This window comes from Lonchura striata, chromosome 18, assembly GCF_050655825.1.
Source record: "Lonchura striata isolate lonStrDom1 chromosome 18, ASM5065582v1, whole genome shotgun sequence".
NCBI classification, from domain to species: domain Eukaryota; kingdom Metazoa; phylum Chordata; class Aves; order Passeriformes; family Estrildidae; genus Lonchura; species Lonchura striata.
Genome location: NC_140720.1, coordinates 5,960,232 through 5,977,633, shown reverse-complemented (window position 1 = coordinate 5,977,633; position 17,402 = coordinate 5,960,232). Strand labels below are relative to the sequence as shown.

The window sequence follows — 17,402 nt, the reverse complement described above, 5'->3', positions numbered from 1 at the left end:
GGGACATTATGTGTTACATGGTTACAGTTTTCCCCGATACCTATTACCTATATTAAATGGTGCTTTTCTACTCTAAACCAATCTGTGAGTGCCAACATCACCAAGAACATGGAGGTAAGGAAGAAGAAAGAGGGAGGACAGGGCAGGCCCAGATCCCAAATCCATCTTAAACCCTCTGACCCCCATGTACAAAACCAAAACCCCCCTGTACAGCACTCAGAAATTCTTCCCTCTACTTTGTAACTACTTCTACTGTAATATCTAAACTTTTGTGACTTTTTGTTCTTCCTGCAAGGTTGGTAAATCATTCTATGGTTCAAACCCAAAATCACAGCTGTTTCCAGCTGCCTGCCAGGGTCTCAAATGCTTCTGACCTGGGCCTGGAACATCCAAAAATGTCTGAGGGACATTTTGAGTTCCAACACATTCATTCTTCAATCCCCTCTCACAGTTCTAACACATGCTCTCCCCCTCTTTTCTTTCCACAGCCACAGTAGGGTATGTTTGTCATTTCAGGGCTGAGAAACAAATCTTGGCTGTTATTATAAACCATTGTAGCTTTCTAACCACTGGCCCACATTGGAAGGCTGCATGTGCACCCACATGGCACATTTTTTTAGTTATTTATAAAATGTTAGTAAGAAATGTCATTTTCACTAACAGAGGAAAAAATTTCCTTCTTGTACTGGCCTTATTGCAAACAGATAAAGAATTACTGGAATTTAGAAAACACTAATCAAATACTTGAGAAAAAAGATCAGGGTTTTTTTTATATATTCTCTTGGTGAGAATTTTATTAAAATTCAGTAAAAATAGTATCTTATAAATCATTTATATAATGCAGATTTGCTTAAGATGAACTAGTCATGAATCCATGATCAAGCAAAGATGTGTCTTTGGCACCCAGCCTGCTGTCATAATGGTTCCCATAAATGTCAAGACATAAAATAGAGTATTCTGGCCTGGGTCAAAGGAACATCCAAAAACAGGGCCACAAGAAAGGTTATTTAACATCATTGGTTATTATTAGCAGGTGTAAAACACAAAGGAGCCCAGAGCTGTTGGGAAGAAGATTTACTGCAAATAAAGTATTTGATTATTAAAAAAAAAAATCTCTTAAATAAGTATATTGAAGATTTATAGCCGTAGAAGTTGCAAATGAAGATGTGCTCTCTAGGAATAGTCTAGATATGCTTTTTTTGGTACTCTGTCTTGCACTGTTCTGTCTTGTTCTGCTGAGAGGCCTTTAAACCCCCTGCAAGTCTTTTCCACCACACCACAACAATACTCTGTTTGCCTCAGGTGGGCACAGAGCTGTTTGTTTGCATATTTTTTCATTCCTCTTCAGCTTTACTGATGTTTCTAACCCTGTACAAAGAGCCTTGGATAAGTTTACAAAAATAACTGAAATTATAGATAAGATCCAAAATAATGAACACTAGTATTTAGAGCAGTTTGGAGCTCAGGTTTTAATTTAAGCTGTACCTAGAAATCCAAGTCCCAGGCCATGACTGTGTTTTAACTTCTGTGTTTGCACAAACTGCTCAGTGCCAAACATTTGTTTTTTCCTAATGGAAGCATTATGCTGTCAGTAGTCCCTACAGCTGGTATGACTTGTCTTTCTCCTATCATTTCTTGGAGGATTTCCAAACATGAGAGAGGCCTAAACACAGCCTGAACTGAAAATCTGAAAAAATTGGGTTCCTTTCTTAAATCAAGCTGGAGAGAACAGCTGAAAACAGCAAGGAGGAGCTGACCAAATACTGCAAACAATGTTCTCCATCAGAGCTGGATACACTCTACACGAACAGATTCCTGCTTTTCACTAATGTTCAGATCTCTTCACTTGTTTTATAAATATTTGTTTAGGATCTTTCATCCTGATCTTATTCATATGCATGGCAGTGTTTAATGTCCTTAAATCCATCTGCTAAGACATTATGAGAGCAAATCATTAAAATTTTTTCAAGATCAGCAAGCAGAAAAAGATGGCATGAAATGGTTTCTGGTGGTGCTCTCTGTCTGTTTTATATTTCAAAGGAAGGCTAATAAATAACACAATTATTTGTTTGGAGGTCCTTGGAAACACAAGATAAGACCACCATCAGCCCAGGCCCTGGACATGGGAGGAGGGGAAGGAGAGAGAACCTTTGCTGCTCAAGCCTGCCTTAAAAGCTGGAGTGACAGAAGGCACTGCCCAAGGTCACTCAGCAAGTCAGTGGCAAATGCAGGAATAAAATCCAGAATCCCAGCTCCACACACTACTCTGCAGACCCCAACAAGCAGCAACAGAACTCCTGTCCCTCAATCTAACTAGTCTACTCAGCAATTCATTAATATAAGTGCAAGGAAAAACAAATGTCAAGACAAGAAACAAATTCTACTGTGGCTCAGGCTATTTACTTGACTCAGGAGAAGGTACTTTGCTAAATGAATCTACAATAGGGTCAGGAGATGTTTTGTGTCTTCCCTTTGCCTTTTATCTGTCTGTCCATCTCTCTGATAAGCTGTTAAAGGCATGCTCAGTATAACAGAAAGATTTTGAGTGGAAAAGAAACAGGTGAAAATAAACTTCTCCCTTTATTTTAAAGTGCGTGAATTGAGTATTTAAAAAAAAAAAAAAAAAAAAACAGAAAAAAAAAAAACTTGGCCACAAGTGAGTTACATAACTTAAGCCAGTCTAAAATTATGTGCCAGCAATTTACATGAGTTTTATGTAACTGTTTATACTGCTGTTTATTTAAAAATTACTACTTATCTTGGCGACCGCAGCAACACATCGTGCATTTGCTAGCTCTGGAATACAGGGCACCTTCATTAAAACACATAGTCACCAATATATTAAACACACAAAAAAGCCCTGCTCTGACATAACATGAAGTGTCAGATGGAAAGCCGCAACAGCAAAGACATTCAGCGTTCACAACAAAGCAGCCCTTTGGGGTGTTCAGAACAGGACTGGAACATGCTCCATCCTTAATTCACCCAACAGCTTTCAGGTCCTTTACAGCACAGTTGGTGCAGTCTACAAGACCAGCTCCTGTTCCTGGGCTCTTATAAAGGACCCTCTTCATCCTCAGCTTTCTCTACTTGAGCATGGTTATAATTCAGCATTCACATGCTGAGGTGAGGCAGCCTTTTGTTCCTTCTTAAAGTCCCAAGGACTTCAGCGTGATACAAATGGTTGGTAATTTCTGTTTGCTCTCTCCTAGCACTCTCTTTCTCACAAAGGAGCCAAAGATTTAGCTAAATCTTCATGATTGGTTGCTCATGCACAAATTAGATAATTTTTAGGTCCAGATCCTTCACCAGGGTAAGACCATGAGTGAGTGGGTTTGTATTGGTACCAGGAAGAGGGGCAGACATCCCCCAAGGCCAGGCAGTGGGAGCAATGCTGGCCTGATAAATGATTTTGCCCTTGTTTTGGGGCCTGTTCACTGAACAAGGTGCTTTACCCATCCTTACTTCATTTTCACATTAATAAACTAGGAAAACTGGTGTTCATGTCCTCCTAGGAGGTTTCTAGCCCAATGAATCAGTATAGCGGAATTTATGCATTATTTTTAAATGACCATTACAGTAGAGAGCTGAAAACTGGCAATGCAGAACAGGAGATATAAACCTAAGTGATAAATTATTTCCATTGATTTGCATTTCTTTAAAGCTGTATCATGTCATCTTCTCACTTGAGTCAGTAAAATCATGGGAGGAAAAAAGTTTGTTAAAATTGTAAGTAAGCAAGAAAATTCCAAAACTTGTTATGAGTTTCTTTATGACAGATATACTTTGAAATGAGGGGGGAAAGAAGGCACTATTCCAACACAGCTGTTGAAAAAATATTTATTTTTCAGTTATGGAAATTTTTATTGAAACTGGGGGACGGGTTTTTTTCCAAAAGTGAGGTTTTTAAATAAATATATTTGAAAATTAAGTTTTGAGTTACTTTGGATACACCATCTTGTTAGGTGAATGTCCTTTAAAAGGAGGGTTCTCAACCATGATAACCATAACCTGATCCACAGGCTAATATCATATTCCTGTCTTTCAGTTCCATGGGGCTCAGCCACCACTGGCTAAGCTAAAAAGAAAGGAAAATGCTGGTATTGCTGGCTGCATAAGGAGAGGCACAGCTGAGCCTCAGCCTGGCAGGCAGTGAAGGATGGGATGGTGGGGGGACCACGGGCACCCAGGGGGTGGGTGGGACACTGGGACACTCTCCAAGGCAGCTGCTGTCCCCAAGGGGCTGAGACATCCCAATGTCACCCAGCACTCAGGGGCTCACTGCCACGAGCTGGGGCAGCAGCTTGCCCTGGGAGATCAGAGCAAAGCCCTGCAATTTACCATCACAAAACCTCTCAAACATCCCTGCTGCTCCTGAGATAGCTTTGAGGATCATGTCAGCCCATTCTCCCCTTGGGAACTCAGCATCTCTCCCTGAACTTTGATTATTTCTGAGAAAAAACTGCCATGCTGTTGCTAGTCACAACACCAGGATTGGGGTGTTCCTGCTGGTCACAGGCTTGCAGACAGGTAGGATTGCAATTCTGCTCAGATTAAGGCATTAACTCCTCTTCAGACAGTGTGCCAGCATCTCTAAATATCGGGAGCACTCCTCTAAATGCCAGGTGCAAGTGGAAGGGGACCCACATCAAGGACAGGGCTGCAATGTTTATTTGTGTAAGCTACCCAAATTTAAATATGCCTCTCAAAGTACCAGGTTATGTCTGGACAGCCTCTAGTCCATAGAACAGTTAAAAATTTGGGAAGATTAAAAGCTGCTTGGAGCTACTTCTGTCACCCTTGGCTTTTGCTTTGTGCTGCCTGAAGTGTGACCCAACCACTGCCCCTCTCTTGGAGCAGGACACTTGGGCATGCCTGGGGATTCCAGTGAAGGCAGGATTTGCTGGCAGAATCAGTCCTGAGTGACACTGTCTTGTTTGACATGAATCCTTGAAAAGAAAAATGGTGTATGAAGTGACTGCAAGCCTGTTGACAACACATTCAGCAGTTTGAACAGGGTTTCTCCTTCTGGTTTCTCCTTCTGAAAAACAGCAAACATGTCCAAGTCTGCAGCATGTGTACAGTGTCTGCAGTGATTTAATACCAGTGCAGTTAGAAACCTTGAAAATCACAGTTTACAATAGAAACTCTGACAGGCCATCAAGTTCAATGTTACTTTTAAGTATTCCTATAATTAAACTGTCAACAAAACCCTGCAATACGGTACTGCAATAGTCTCTACATTTTCCTACTAATGTGTAGAGATAGCTTCCACTAAAGGTGGCCGTAATTAGGTATTTAAAACCCGTGGAAAACTAGAAAAATACACAGTGAAAAAATTCAATGAGAATATAAAAAAACAATCTTCTTTTCATTGCAGCAAACACAAAAATGTTGCAGAGCATGCTGTGCAATCATAGAAACAAAGTGCAATCATAGAAAAGGAGCGATTAGAGGAGAAGGGAAAAATGAGTTGTGCTATTGATACTTGGCTGTTTCAGAAAAATGTGTTGGCAGTTAAATGTTATATATGCTGAACAAGAAATTCCCTGAAGCCGTTTTCTTTTAACGTGAAAATACCAGGATGAAACTGCCAGAAGATGAAAATTCCTCATGTTGAAATTAGAATACCTATATCCTCTGATCTATTCTAAATTATCAACTCCAATACTAATGAATATACAAATAGAGTGTCTAAAAACTATTCTGTGAATAGATTTTAGGAAATAAAGGAAAACTTTACATTGAATTCTTTGGTGTAAATCCAGGAAATTAATGAGATTTCCCAGTTTCTACTGTAGAGTAATTCAAGATATTAATTTCACTATGGTTTTGATAGGTTTTCCTGGAAGTTTGAGTCTGAAGGGCCAGGTCATTAATTCCCAGAGGCATGACTCCAGGATTAACCAGGATGGCACCTCTAATTAATAAGGAGTAATTTAAGAAAAAAGGCTGGTTTCCTGCCTGCAGCCATCTGTTCCTCACTTGCACGTATCCTTTTTTCAAAATCATCCAGTAGTATTTCATGGTCTGCTCAATACTCTTTTATTACTGCACAATAATATTTGCAAGTACTGGGGAAGGGTATGGACAGAACTGCTGATCCCATAACCCCTGAGCTCAGCAGGAGCAGGAGTGACAGGAGCACTTTGGTGAAGGTGTCCATCACAATTTGGGCTGAAGGAAGGATGGGAGAGGTCTGTCAGCCCAGCAGCACTCGAATCCCTCCAAAAGTGGATTCAGCTTACCAGGTCCTGGTGCAGCTCTGTAATTGCAGTGACCAAAGCAGCAGCAGGCCTGGCCAGGAGAGCCAGAAGCACTGAAACCAACCACAAAGCACCAGTGGGTGTCTGGTCCAAGGAGAATATTTTTATCCAAATTAGCCAAGGGTAGTTTGTGGGCCTGAGGAGCCAAAAGGACTTTGCCCATGCCCACCTGTGCAAATCCAATGCAAGTCAGAGCTTTTTGTTGGTTAGGATATATAAACTGCCAAATAGCATTAACAGGTCCAATTCCTTCACCTTCTCTGTTCCACTGCTTCTCTGTCTTTAAAAGGAAATTGCTTAAATTAGGGCAATGTTGTCTTAAAGTAATTTGTATTGCAGTCTATTTTTAAGCATTCTTTCCTGAAAAGCTTTTGAACAATATGTTGGTTTTATCTCCCATACACAGAGATATAATTTAATCACTGTGTATTTGCTACACATGACTGTTAAATATGACTTTTAGTACCCACATGGACTGGGAAACTGCTAGGAGAAAGGTTAACCTGTGAGTGATTAAGTCCTTTGACTTCTTTGCTTGACTTGATTTTCTCCTGATATTTGTTTCTAGTGGAATGGAGCTCCTCAGAAGACTTTTCTCCTTTGGCTGGTGAAATAATTATGGATAATCTTCACTCTTTGAGGTGCTCCATCACAGGTCTCAGGACGGTGAGTTCCAGAGGACTCAGACCTTCATGGCCTAGTCCCCACAGCGACACAAAGTCATGAGCATTTGCATCACTGCCCCTTGGAAATCACTGCAGAGCCTTTCTTGTAGCAGCATGTTCCAGTGATTGAGCACCATATGTCTGGTAGCCTTAACCCAAAAGTCACAAGGGAATGGAACAATTTTTTGAGTTATCATTCTCCGGAGAAGTTGGGGCAGATTGGAGCAAAAGCTGCTGTTTTCTGGATCACGGGATAATCAGTGCAGATCAAAGGCTCTTGAGAAATCTAGACCTGACTCTGATGAACAATACCTCAAATAAGAGCTCTTCGTCTTCTCCTTCTTCCAGAAATGCACATGTTTATGGCAATCATTCTAATTTTTGCTATTTGTCCTTGTATATCTATTTTACACCAAACAGAATTGGGTCTCAAACCTTGTCCTCAAATCTTTGTAGTATGTTTTGATTGATGATGGTGCATTTAAATTATTAAAGCTATTTAAGCTGAAAAAAAAAAAATCTTTGTGAGGCACTATTTTGCAGTTGTTACAGCCAAGATTTTTAATCCAGTGATAGTTTTGACTCCAGTTGTTTCCATTTGCAGGGCCAGAGATATTATGTCCGTGTTTCAGCATACAACATGAGAGGATGGGGACCTCCATGCCAATCTACTCCTGAATATGCTTCTCCTTCAAGTAGGTTGGGTTTATCTACCTGCAGTTTGCTTAGTGATACTGGAGTTCAGAATGTAATTGTCATCTAGGAGTGAAATAAATAATAAAACTCAATTCCTTCCAACCCCTAAAAATAAGGCAAAATAATAATTTATGTATATTTATGTCTCAGCTTTTTTCTTCTCCAGTCCTTTGACAGAAAATTGTTTTCTAGTCATTAGCACTTTAAAAAATTAGAAATATTTTAATCTTAATTTCTTTTGGGAGAGTTCTGATATATGGAATTTCATTTTTTCAGTACATTGATGGATCAAAACCTGATTCTGAGCTGCTAGAAGAAAAACACAAGTATCTCATGTAGTTTTATGCTTTACCTTGTAGCATTATAGATCCCATTCACTGGACCACTCTTACAGCACCCTGTACATAAAATACTCCAGTGTGGACACACATGGTGGTAGGATGTAGCCTGTAAATGTTGCAGAAATATCAAAAAGAAAATGTTCCTTTTCCAACCTCTGACAGATCTTCTCAGACTTCATTAGGGCTATGATTTGTTATTTTAAATTTTTAATCTATAATAATCACATTGTATTGTTAGCTGCTTTTCCAGACTTCGTGTTCCCTGCCAAACTGGCTCAGTGTATTACAGCTCCCTTCGTATTGATTAATGCAGTAAAGTGGGACTTCTCTTTTTATTGCATTAACACTAGTTTTTATTAGGCTAATGTAGCTATTTAATAACCTTGCATGCTAATGTGAAAAAATACAACAAGCTGTACATACTCTCAGTAGTTCTAGTGGAGAGGGTTGGATAAATAACATTTTTGCATTACCATTGTCCCATTTTGCTTCAATTTTTTACTTGTGTTTTCTCCAGAACAATACCAGAACTAGGCTAAAGAAATATTCTGCTTGAGAACAAAAATGGGCTACAATCATGGGGAAAAAAATCTACTGTGGATAACTGAATAACTTGGTGATGTGCAATTACCTTGACTATAGCCAGGTGTAACTACACAGGACTTGGCCCCAGAAACCCAAAATTTACATCAGCTGGGGGACAGATTCTTTCACAGTAGCTGCCAGTTATTCAGCCAAATATGCTCAAAGAAGGAGCACTCCTGGCAAGACAGGTGGTATTTAAGACTGCAACTTTGTATGATGTGAATTTTGCTTTCAGCATATTGCATTCTATTCCCTTTTTCTAGTCCCCTGCTATTAACCTTCTGAAATCTGACATTATGTGCAAGTTCCAAAGTTTTGGGATGTGAAGGAAATCTTCCTGCAGATTTCAGTGGATCAGCCCAAAAGCCATGGAGAGAATTCTGTTCATTCCCCTTGTACAGTATTTCAGGGTGCCAAAAGTACAGAAAATCCTGTAATTGCTGGGTTTAGGGCCACATGCTTAAGCTTTACAATAAGACCAGCAGAGCCTAAATGCAAATCTTTTCATTAAGTAACACTCACATTAGAGAGACAAGATGTTATTTACCATTGCATTTACTGGGGGCAGAACTTCCCTATTCACATGACTGCCTTCACCACTGGCTGTGAAAAGCAGAAGATTTGTGCTTGGTAAGGAGGCAGCAAGCTGACATTACACCACTGCTGCATAACAATATATGGCCCTGAGCTAAAATTTAAATGGGAATACATTAATGCTCTACAAAGTTGTGAGTAACAGCAGCCATGAGATTATGCAAGGGAAAGGAAAGCTTCAGGGCCTGATGCTGATCCAGTCCAATCCCAGAGCATCAAAGGCTGGTGACACTCTTGGAGATGTGTCTGTGTGTGATGATAGGGAGCACTTGCCACTATCCTCCTGTTTCCCCCACACAGCAGCAGCCTGTAAAGTGATGGCCAACGCTGTGCAGCTTTTTCCTGAAATTCCAGTAGGCAGAAATATTTCTAGGTTTATTCATGATCAGGTGAGTGATGGACAATGACAGAAGCTGGTCTGGTTTCTGCGTCATTTTTAGGGTAGTCAGCAATCTAGAGGTTCAAAAAGTTTGGAAACCACTGGAAGAGAGAAATCATGAGGTTGTTTGAAACTCTACCAGTCTGATAATACCAAAGCACTTTGAGACTGCTGAGTTCCAGCTGGTCCCTCCTGGCTGCTCACAGGAGCTCTAGGGACATTTTCCCCACACAGAGCAGTAAATGCAGCTGGCCCTGCTGTCTGCAGCAGCACAGAGCACACAGGACAGCCCCTCTGCGGCTGTCACACTGCCCACAGGCTATCAGGATACCGAATGTCTTCTCTTTCCAGCCTTTCATGGGGCTTACTCTGGCTGCTACACGAAATGTAAATAAACAGGTATTTATATCCCTGGCATAGTGAGCCCATTGGAAGGAATGCTTGACTCCAAACTTGCACTAGAAACTGGATCTGTATATTTAGTGAGTGAGCAAACTGCTGGTGGCTACACGGCCTCTGTGCCAGCAAGATGGGAGCATGTCTCCAGTGCAGACAGATCTCTTAATACCTTGATCCACAATTCCTCTGGGCCAGGAAACAGGTACAATGAGCTTTTCTCATTATAATCAAAGTATCAAAATAGCCAAGTCTGGAATTAAAGAGCTCCTTTCTGATACACACAATTTCTTCCTATTTATGATGAGTTTGTTTTTTAAAATGAAGACTGCGATTCTCATTAGCAGCAAGGGAGTGAAAACAAAGTCTGTTGGAGGTTGAATGTGTGTGGGACAAGCGCAGCAGGATTTTGCCTCAGGAGTGCAGTGCTGAGCAGCCCATGGCTCCAGGGCAGGAACTGCCAGCGTTTGCTCAGGCCTCTGCTGGGAGCAGATCTCCAGAAGTGATTTCACTCCAAGCACGTTTCTCTGGCCACAGGGCAAGCTCTGGGGGTAGGAAGATGTTCACTCTCTGCTTTGCAGACGTGTAGGTGAGCTGTGGATCTCCTGGTGTTGGCAGGAGTGGCAGAAGGAGCATGGTGTGACCTCGGTGAGGGGCTGAGTGCCAGGACAGGCTGAGAGCAGCCCTGCCTGCAGCACCAGAGCCCATTCATGGAGAGAAACAGCCATGGTCAAGTCAGTCACTGCAGGAGCTTCTCAGAGCTGCTCGTGAGCTCTTTGTTAATAACCATTACAATTAATCACCCAGCTGGCACAAGGCAAAGAAAACTCAGTGTACAAGTAACAATAGACGTAGAAACGACTTGTGCCTGCCGAGATGTAGAACTCCTCTAGAGACGAGAAGTACCAGAGGCAAGAAAATATTTTTAGACCCTCTCCTGCACCTTTGTGTTTCATTTCTGTTTATTTCCTTTGTTCAATAGACTGGAAAGACTGCAGTGGAAGAGAGCCTCGGCACAGGGGACACACAGAGGCCCTGGAACGGCTCCTTCAGCAGGTCCGAGCAGCTCATCAGCACTACAGCTGCAGAGGTAGGGATCCATCGCCGTGTGGTAGGGCACCAGCTGAAGCCGCTGTGGCGCCTGTAGTTTTTAGCAGTTTTCTAACTAGGTCATACCTTCTCATTCATCAGGAAAAGAAAGATATTCATATTGGCCCATCTGGAATCACTTTAGCACACTATCTCGCTCTTAACCCTTGAAATTAGTTGGATGAAAACGTCTGAAGGCTGCAATGTGCACACACACAGTCTTTCTCCCTCCATACCCTACACACCTATTGATATATTTTTCCCTACAAATTAGTTTCACACAGGGTTCCATTAAAATGTTTCAAGGAAGGCTTTTTTATTTTTTCATATAAAGAAACCCTTTAGACAGTTAACAACTGGTTTGGATCAAAAGGGAGGAATTGGCTGCCTCCAAATGGAAGACACTAAGTGGATGGCATGCCAATCCATAATGAAAAATACTTGCACAATGCAATGGGAAGATAAGATTGCTACATTTCAAAACAGAATGGATCAAAACTAGGAGAGAGTTCAAATCTCAGCCAATCTTCATTCATGAGAAACAGACTGTGCCTTTAATAGCTCAAGAGCTAAGGCAACATCTTGGCATTCTTTTTAGAGCCTATATAAAAACTCCTGTTCTATACGGGTTGTTGAAAAGTACTATTTATTTTCTTAAAATAAACTTCTAACTGGAACAATGCTTCATTGCAAAGGGACTTTCTTTAAATGGAAAAGTTAAACTATCATGAAGTTTTCATTTTTCTTCACCTAGTATAACTGATATGTCAAGTTGCAGCAATTGATTTAAAATCATAGAAATATTTTGAGCTAAAATCATCTGGCTGAAATAAAAAGAGGCAGCCTTTGTTCTTTACATGCAAATTTGTAACCATCACACTGATCCACAGTCTGACACAACCCATTGTAACCATAGCAACTTAAATGATTCATCTATGATGCTTGGAAAGGAGATATTGCAAGAAAATGTTGTTTCTCTAATTAAAATTCATGCAAATGTTATCACTTGCAGGTGGTCTTGGTACTGAAAATACAGATGATGTATTCTATTTCTTACATGGCTTTTTATGCTCTTAAAGAAGGTTTTTTTGTGGTACAGTTTTTCCTTTCTGGAATTAGTACCTATCTCAGCTCTTTCGGGCACCTTTCCAGTCAACAGGGACTAAGTGATGGAACATCTGAAAATACTCTTAGTATAAATTGTTTTACTGACATAGCAGCCCAGAACAGAAGCAGTTATAAACATCATGCAGAAAATACCTCCTTTTAACATTCTGACACCAATGCCTGCTCTTATAAAATTCCACTGCTCCTGAAATTAACCTCAGTCTCAAAACTGAGCAAAGATCACTTCATTATTGATTTCCTAACACCTTTTCCTTGAATAATAAATTACAATACAGACAATGTGTTCAGCTCAGAACACTTTCTTCCGTGCCTGAAAGGCTGTGGGACCTCACATAGGGCAGTACCACACTGGAGACAGCTTGAGCAGCACCCTTGCCTCCAACCAAATAGAAATCTCATAATTGCTTGTAATGCTAGCATTACACAGCAGTATATTTTGGATAAATCAGCATGGTATCATCATAGGAGAACCTTTGGAACTTTCCTTAAATATATGATGATGTCAATCCCTTTTATTTCACTAATTTGGTAAGGAATCAAAACAAAGTTTGCAGGAAAAGTAAGAATTATGACATCACTTTGACTCAGAAATTTTATTCTGATATTTATCAACCTCAGTGGAACCTGAGGAATTTGATCAAGGATCTGAGATAAGCTTCTCAGAAAACCCCAAATAACAGTTTTTACTTCATGTAATACAGAGGCTTGATCTCTATGCTTAATAATGTAAATTAGCATGGTGGCCTGACAGGGTGGAAGTCTGCCTGGCCCTGATGTTGACACACAGGCTGAGGACCTGTCCAGGCATTTTTCTGTTCTTTGCCATGATCCCTTTACCACATTCCAGTTAATGCCAACCTTGGGATCTCCGTCTGCCCCATTTGCTGTAGAGCTGTCAGCAAAGAGCTGGACATGGTTTGAGGGAGATCCTTGGCTGCCTGCAGTGCTGCTGAGCTCTGGCAGCAGAACAGGCTCTGCCAGAAGCAGGCTGTGCAGGAGGCAGAGCTCAGTGGGAGCAGAGCTGGGGTCACACCTGGTGTCACACCTGGTGTCAGGCACCCGAGCGTCCCACAGGATTCCTGCGTGGGATGTCCCGCTCGGGCTGGCTCCGAGGGCAGGACAAGTGACAGAAGGTGGAAAAAACTGAGAGTAATCAATCCAAATGGTCTGAGATCATCTGAACAACGCAGGCAAATCCTCAGAAGCCAGAGGAGCTGGAGGATGAGGCTGTGTGCTGCTGCTCCTGCGGGATCTGGGAGGGGACATTGCCCACATTCCAGGCAGATCCTTTGCCCAAGTCTGTTCATTCAGGCTCTGCCTTTTGCCCTGTGCTCTGCATTGCAGGCGCTGGAGAAAACAAGATTACAAAAATACCAGGAAGAATACACTGGAATGTACAGTGAGTTTAAGAGCTTTTGGAATTAGATCAGCTGTTGCTTTTGAACCTGCTCTGTGATATGATGAAATCTCCAAGGGAATTACTTAGGAAGCTTTCTTTCATATGTTTAATCTTCTGGAAAACCCTGGTGATTACAAATAACAGTCATCCATTTGTCTTCATAATTCCATGCTACAGACTATCATAACTGAGTTACAACAATTGTATGTCCTGGCAACACTTCAAATATATTTTTAAGTATTTTTTTCTTTTAGATCTTTCTTTCTAAACAAGTCAGAGTGGATTAAGTAATTGTGTGGCGCTTCATTAAGAAAGGAACCCAACTCTTCCGTAGAATTCTTACCAGATTTTTTCCCTCTGAAATTCAGCTGAAATGCATTTTAATAGACAAGTCAGAGGTGAAATAAAAATGTTCTGCTTTTAATTTGATTCACAAGCAGAGCGCATAGTTTTAATTGCATTTAGCAAAGAGAGGGATTGCTGATTCCACAAGGCATTTAAGATGTTTAGATTATAATTCTTTGTGAGAATATAGGAAAGTAGACTTGAGAACCAAGCTATAGACTGAGAATTTCAGGTTGGGAATTTGAGAAGAGATCCCAGATGCATACAAGCTTGAGGGGATGGCTCTTATTCTTCCAATAGGTTGCTTTTAAGTATGGGTTTTAGTTACATAAAAAACTGCAAAGAAATCTTTATACATCCTCTACATTCAAAGAGAAAGTCTGCCATTGTCAAAAATACACCTTTTTTATTTAATTGCCTATTTCAGACCAGGTTTGAATGCTTCTGATCTAAATCTAATCACTGGAAATTCTCCCATCTTGGCTGCTATGTACTCACTCCCAGGCTTCTATTAAAAGAGCTCACAGCTCAGTTGCTGTATCATTTGTTAATATAAACTTACTGTGTTGCTACTGGTACTTTTCTGTGGTGGTTACTCTATGTTATTTATTAGTTAATTAAGTAACAGACAAAGTTCCATTTCCTGCAGATCCAAATTATCCCCTAATTTCAGCTCCATGTTTTCTGGCTTCTAGACACACAATACTGTAAAACAAAAGCAAATAGCAATATAGGAGAGTTTACCATCTCCATCTAGTTTTACATTAATTCTTTTGCTGTTGGCTTCTGCATAGCTGTGGACTAAACCCAAACCACTAAATAGACCAATAACATATATTTCACTTGTAACGCGCCCTCTTATTTTAATGTTGCAGTCTCTTGGTGTTTTATACAAAATTTTGTTGCTTTGCCTTCAGTAATTTCCTCCTCCATTCCCTCTGAATAGATGGAGGAAATACAGAAGAAAACAATTAGAATGAAATTTATATTCCTAAATTGATCTTAACCTTGGAAGAATGAAATAGTAAGACAGGAGTTTTCATGTAGCATTTGGTTTACATTAGTGCAATACACTGAAAAAAGGCTCACAGTAAAATAACTCTTATCTGAGGAGATATGGTTAGAAATACAAATGAATATTTTTAGAAGGAGAAGAAAACAAAGGAGTAGTCATGAATTTGGATGAGTCTGTTTAAGCTGAAGAGTGCATTGCAGAATATGCCATGGAGAACAAGTTTGCACTGGAAAGATAATGGATTTGATGATCTAATAAGTCTCATACATCTGAACTGTATGATTTCACCCCCAATAGAACGTTGTTCTCTTTGTACTCACTGTTCCACAGAGCAGTAATTATTGCTAACAATGTGTCTGCTTGCTGGGGCCTTCAATGTGCCAATCATGGTGCAAATTTATTCAGCATTCAGTGCTGAGCACTTCCACAGATGGGGTTGTGGAAACAGCAAATTTAGATGTTCTTCAATTATTCAAAATTAGAACTCACCAGGGAGACACAGACAGACACCTCCTATTCTGCACCAGAGGTAAGTGGGACATACTCTGAGAGCACCTGAGCAGGTGATCAGCAGCTTTCAGCAAGTTGCTCTTCATGAGTCATGGCTTTTTTCCCACTGCAGAAGGATGTCCCTCAAAATGTTTCACAATTCTCTCTGGATGGGGATCCATGCTTCATCCAAATAAACAGTCAGATCCTGGAAAGCCAGATGCACTTTCACAGTGACATTTTTTGTTTTGTCTTTCTTTTCATATCACAGCAAATATCTGAAGAATTAACTCCATTTTTTCAAAGTATTTCTGCTGTTTCTCTTACAACATTAAACAGCACAGACATTGCAAAAACCAAAACCAAACCCAAACAGTTTTAAATGCCCATTGCTTTCAAATCCAGATATGAATAATAACTGCCAGTACATTATAAAGTCCTGCATGTCCCTGACTGCCACCTCTTGGTGTCCCCTCCAAACCTGCTCACAGGCACACAGCTGCTCACAGCTGTCACACAGAACTCATGGCTTTCAATGCCCATGGGAAGATACTTCCTTGGCTCACAAGGCCATGCATGAGAGAAGGGAAGACATTTTGTCAAAATCATCAAAGTGAAAAAGAATGCAATGTATAAAAATTTAGCAATGTTTTCTTAGAACATTGGGACAATTTTATTAAATTCTTCTATTGGAGAGCTGGCCCAGAGATGCTGACAGGCACACAACAGGTCTCAGCTTTGACATGAAGTGAACAAAAGAGTTTAACACCTCTCTCTTGGACTCCAGATTAGTAGGGAGCAAAGGTAAGTGTGGAAGCTCTGAAGCAATACATAAGTGGAAGTTGTTGTGATGGAGAAAAAAAATCCAAGCTTAAAGCAAACCAAAAAAAGTGCCTTCATATAGAAAGTTTTTATCATTTTTTCCTAAGGTAATAAATATATACAGTAGTGAAGCTATGTAATGCAAAGTAATAAATAAGTGACAAGTCAAAAATGGTTTATTTAGGGTTGAAAAAGAGAGGGGGAATTGTAGGAATATAAAAAGGTAAAAGACTTTAGGAAGTGCGAAAAGGCCCCAGAAAGTAGACATAAAGCTGAGAAAGGCTGGGAAACTTCAAAACCTTCTCATGGGAAACTAGGAAAATAAGAAACAAATGAATACATTTATATTTATCATAAGGAAGAAGAAAGAACAAGAACTTATTGATAATTAGATGTGAAAAGTCCTAGATATATGCTTTGCAAAGATAGAAAAAGTTTCAGTCTTAAATAATGAATTATTGTGTATTTTTTAAGGTTCATAGAAGTCCTTTTGTTAATGTTAAACCCACATGGGTCTTTTTCTTATTGGTTAGGGTATAATGACTTTGCACCTTTTATGCTGTTGGTTCAAAGAAAATGTAGAAAAAGGCTTTGCACAAGCTGCCACCTTGTCTCTGATCTGGATTTGCATGGATGTTGTTATTTTCTCTGTGTCTCTTGTTGTTTGCTTGTATGGTACAGACAGATAATAAATCCTGAGTCTGCAGCCAGTCAGGGTCCCATCCCGTTTGTGAGACACAGACTGATCCAGCAGACAGCAGATGCATTTAATGTGATATACAGACAGATGAGGCTTGATCTGGTCCCCTTAAAGCTTTTCCTTAGGTTACACTGGTGATGCTGGGATGTCAGTGTCAGCCAGTGCACCAATTATTTACTTCTTAGAAGCTTAAGCTACATGTGGTAAGAAATTCAGAAATTACAACACCCTAAAATGTTGACTGGTGATTCAAATCCCTTCTTGGTTTTTGAGACCACTTATAGAATTCCCATCCTTTCTAAACATTAAGAGCATGGAGGGCTGGTTCAAGCTTGCTTCAGAGCAAAAGAGCTTTATCTTGTCTGAGTTTGCAGCAAGTAAGGAAACTGTCTGCTGCTCTGTATCAGTAAGTTAATGAAAACACCATCAAAGGATTGCATCTGAGCATCTTTCTAAATGTCTTTTGAAAGGAATGTAATAGGCACTGTCTGAA

The 17,402-nt window shown here is 40.2% G+C and overlaps 1 protein-coding gene across 4 annotated transcripts in view; it reads left to right on the top strand.

The window, feature by feature from the left end:
• Positions 1-17,402, top strand: part of ANKFN1 (ankyrin repeat and fibronectin type III domain containing 1) — a 126,596-nt gene that overhangs the window by 82,458 nt on the left and 26,736 nt on the right. For all 4 annotated transcript variants that reach the window (XM_077787376.2, XM_021555428.4, XM_085556503.1 and 1 more), the window contains 3 exons: positions 6,835-6,932; positions 7,536-7,626; positions 10,905-11,012. In XM_077787376.2, the coding sequence (XP_077643502.1) occupies positions 6,835-6,932; positions 7,536-7,626; positions 10,905-11,012 (297 nt within the window). The remainder of the gene's footprint in view (positions 1-6,834; positions 6,933-7,535; positions 7,627-10,904; positions 11,013-17,402) is intronic.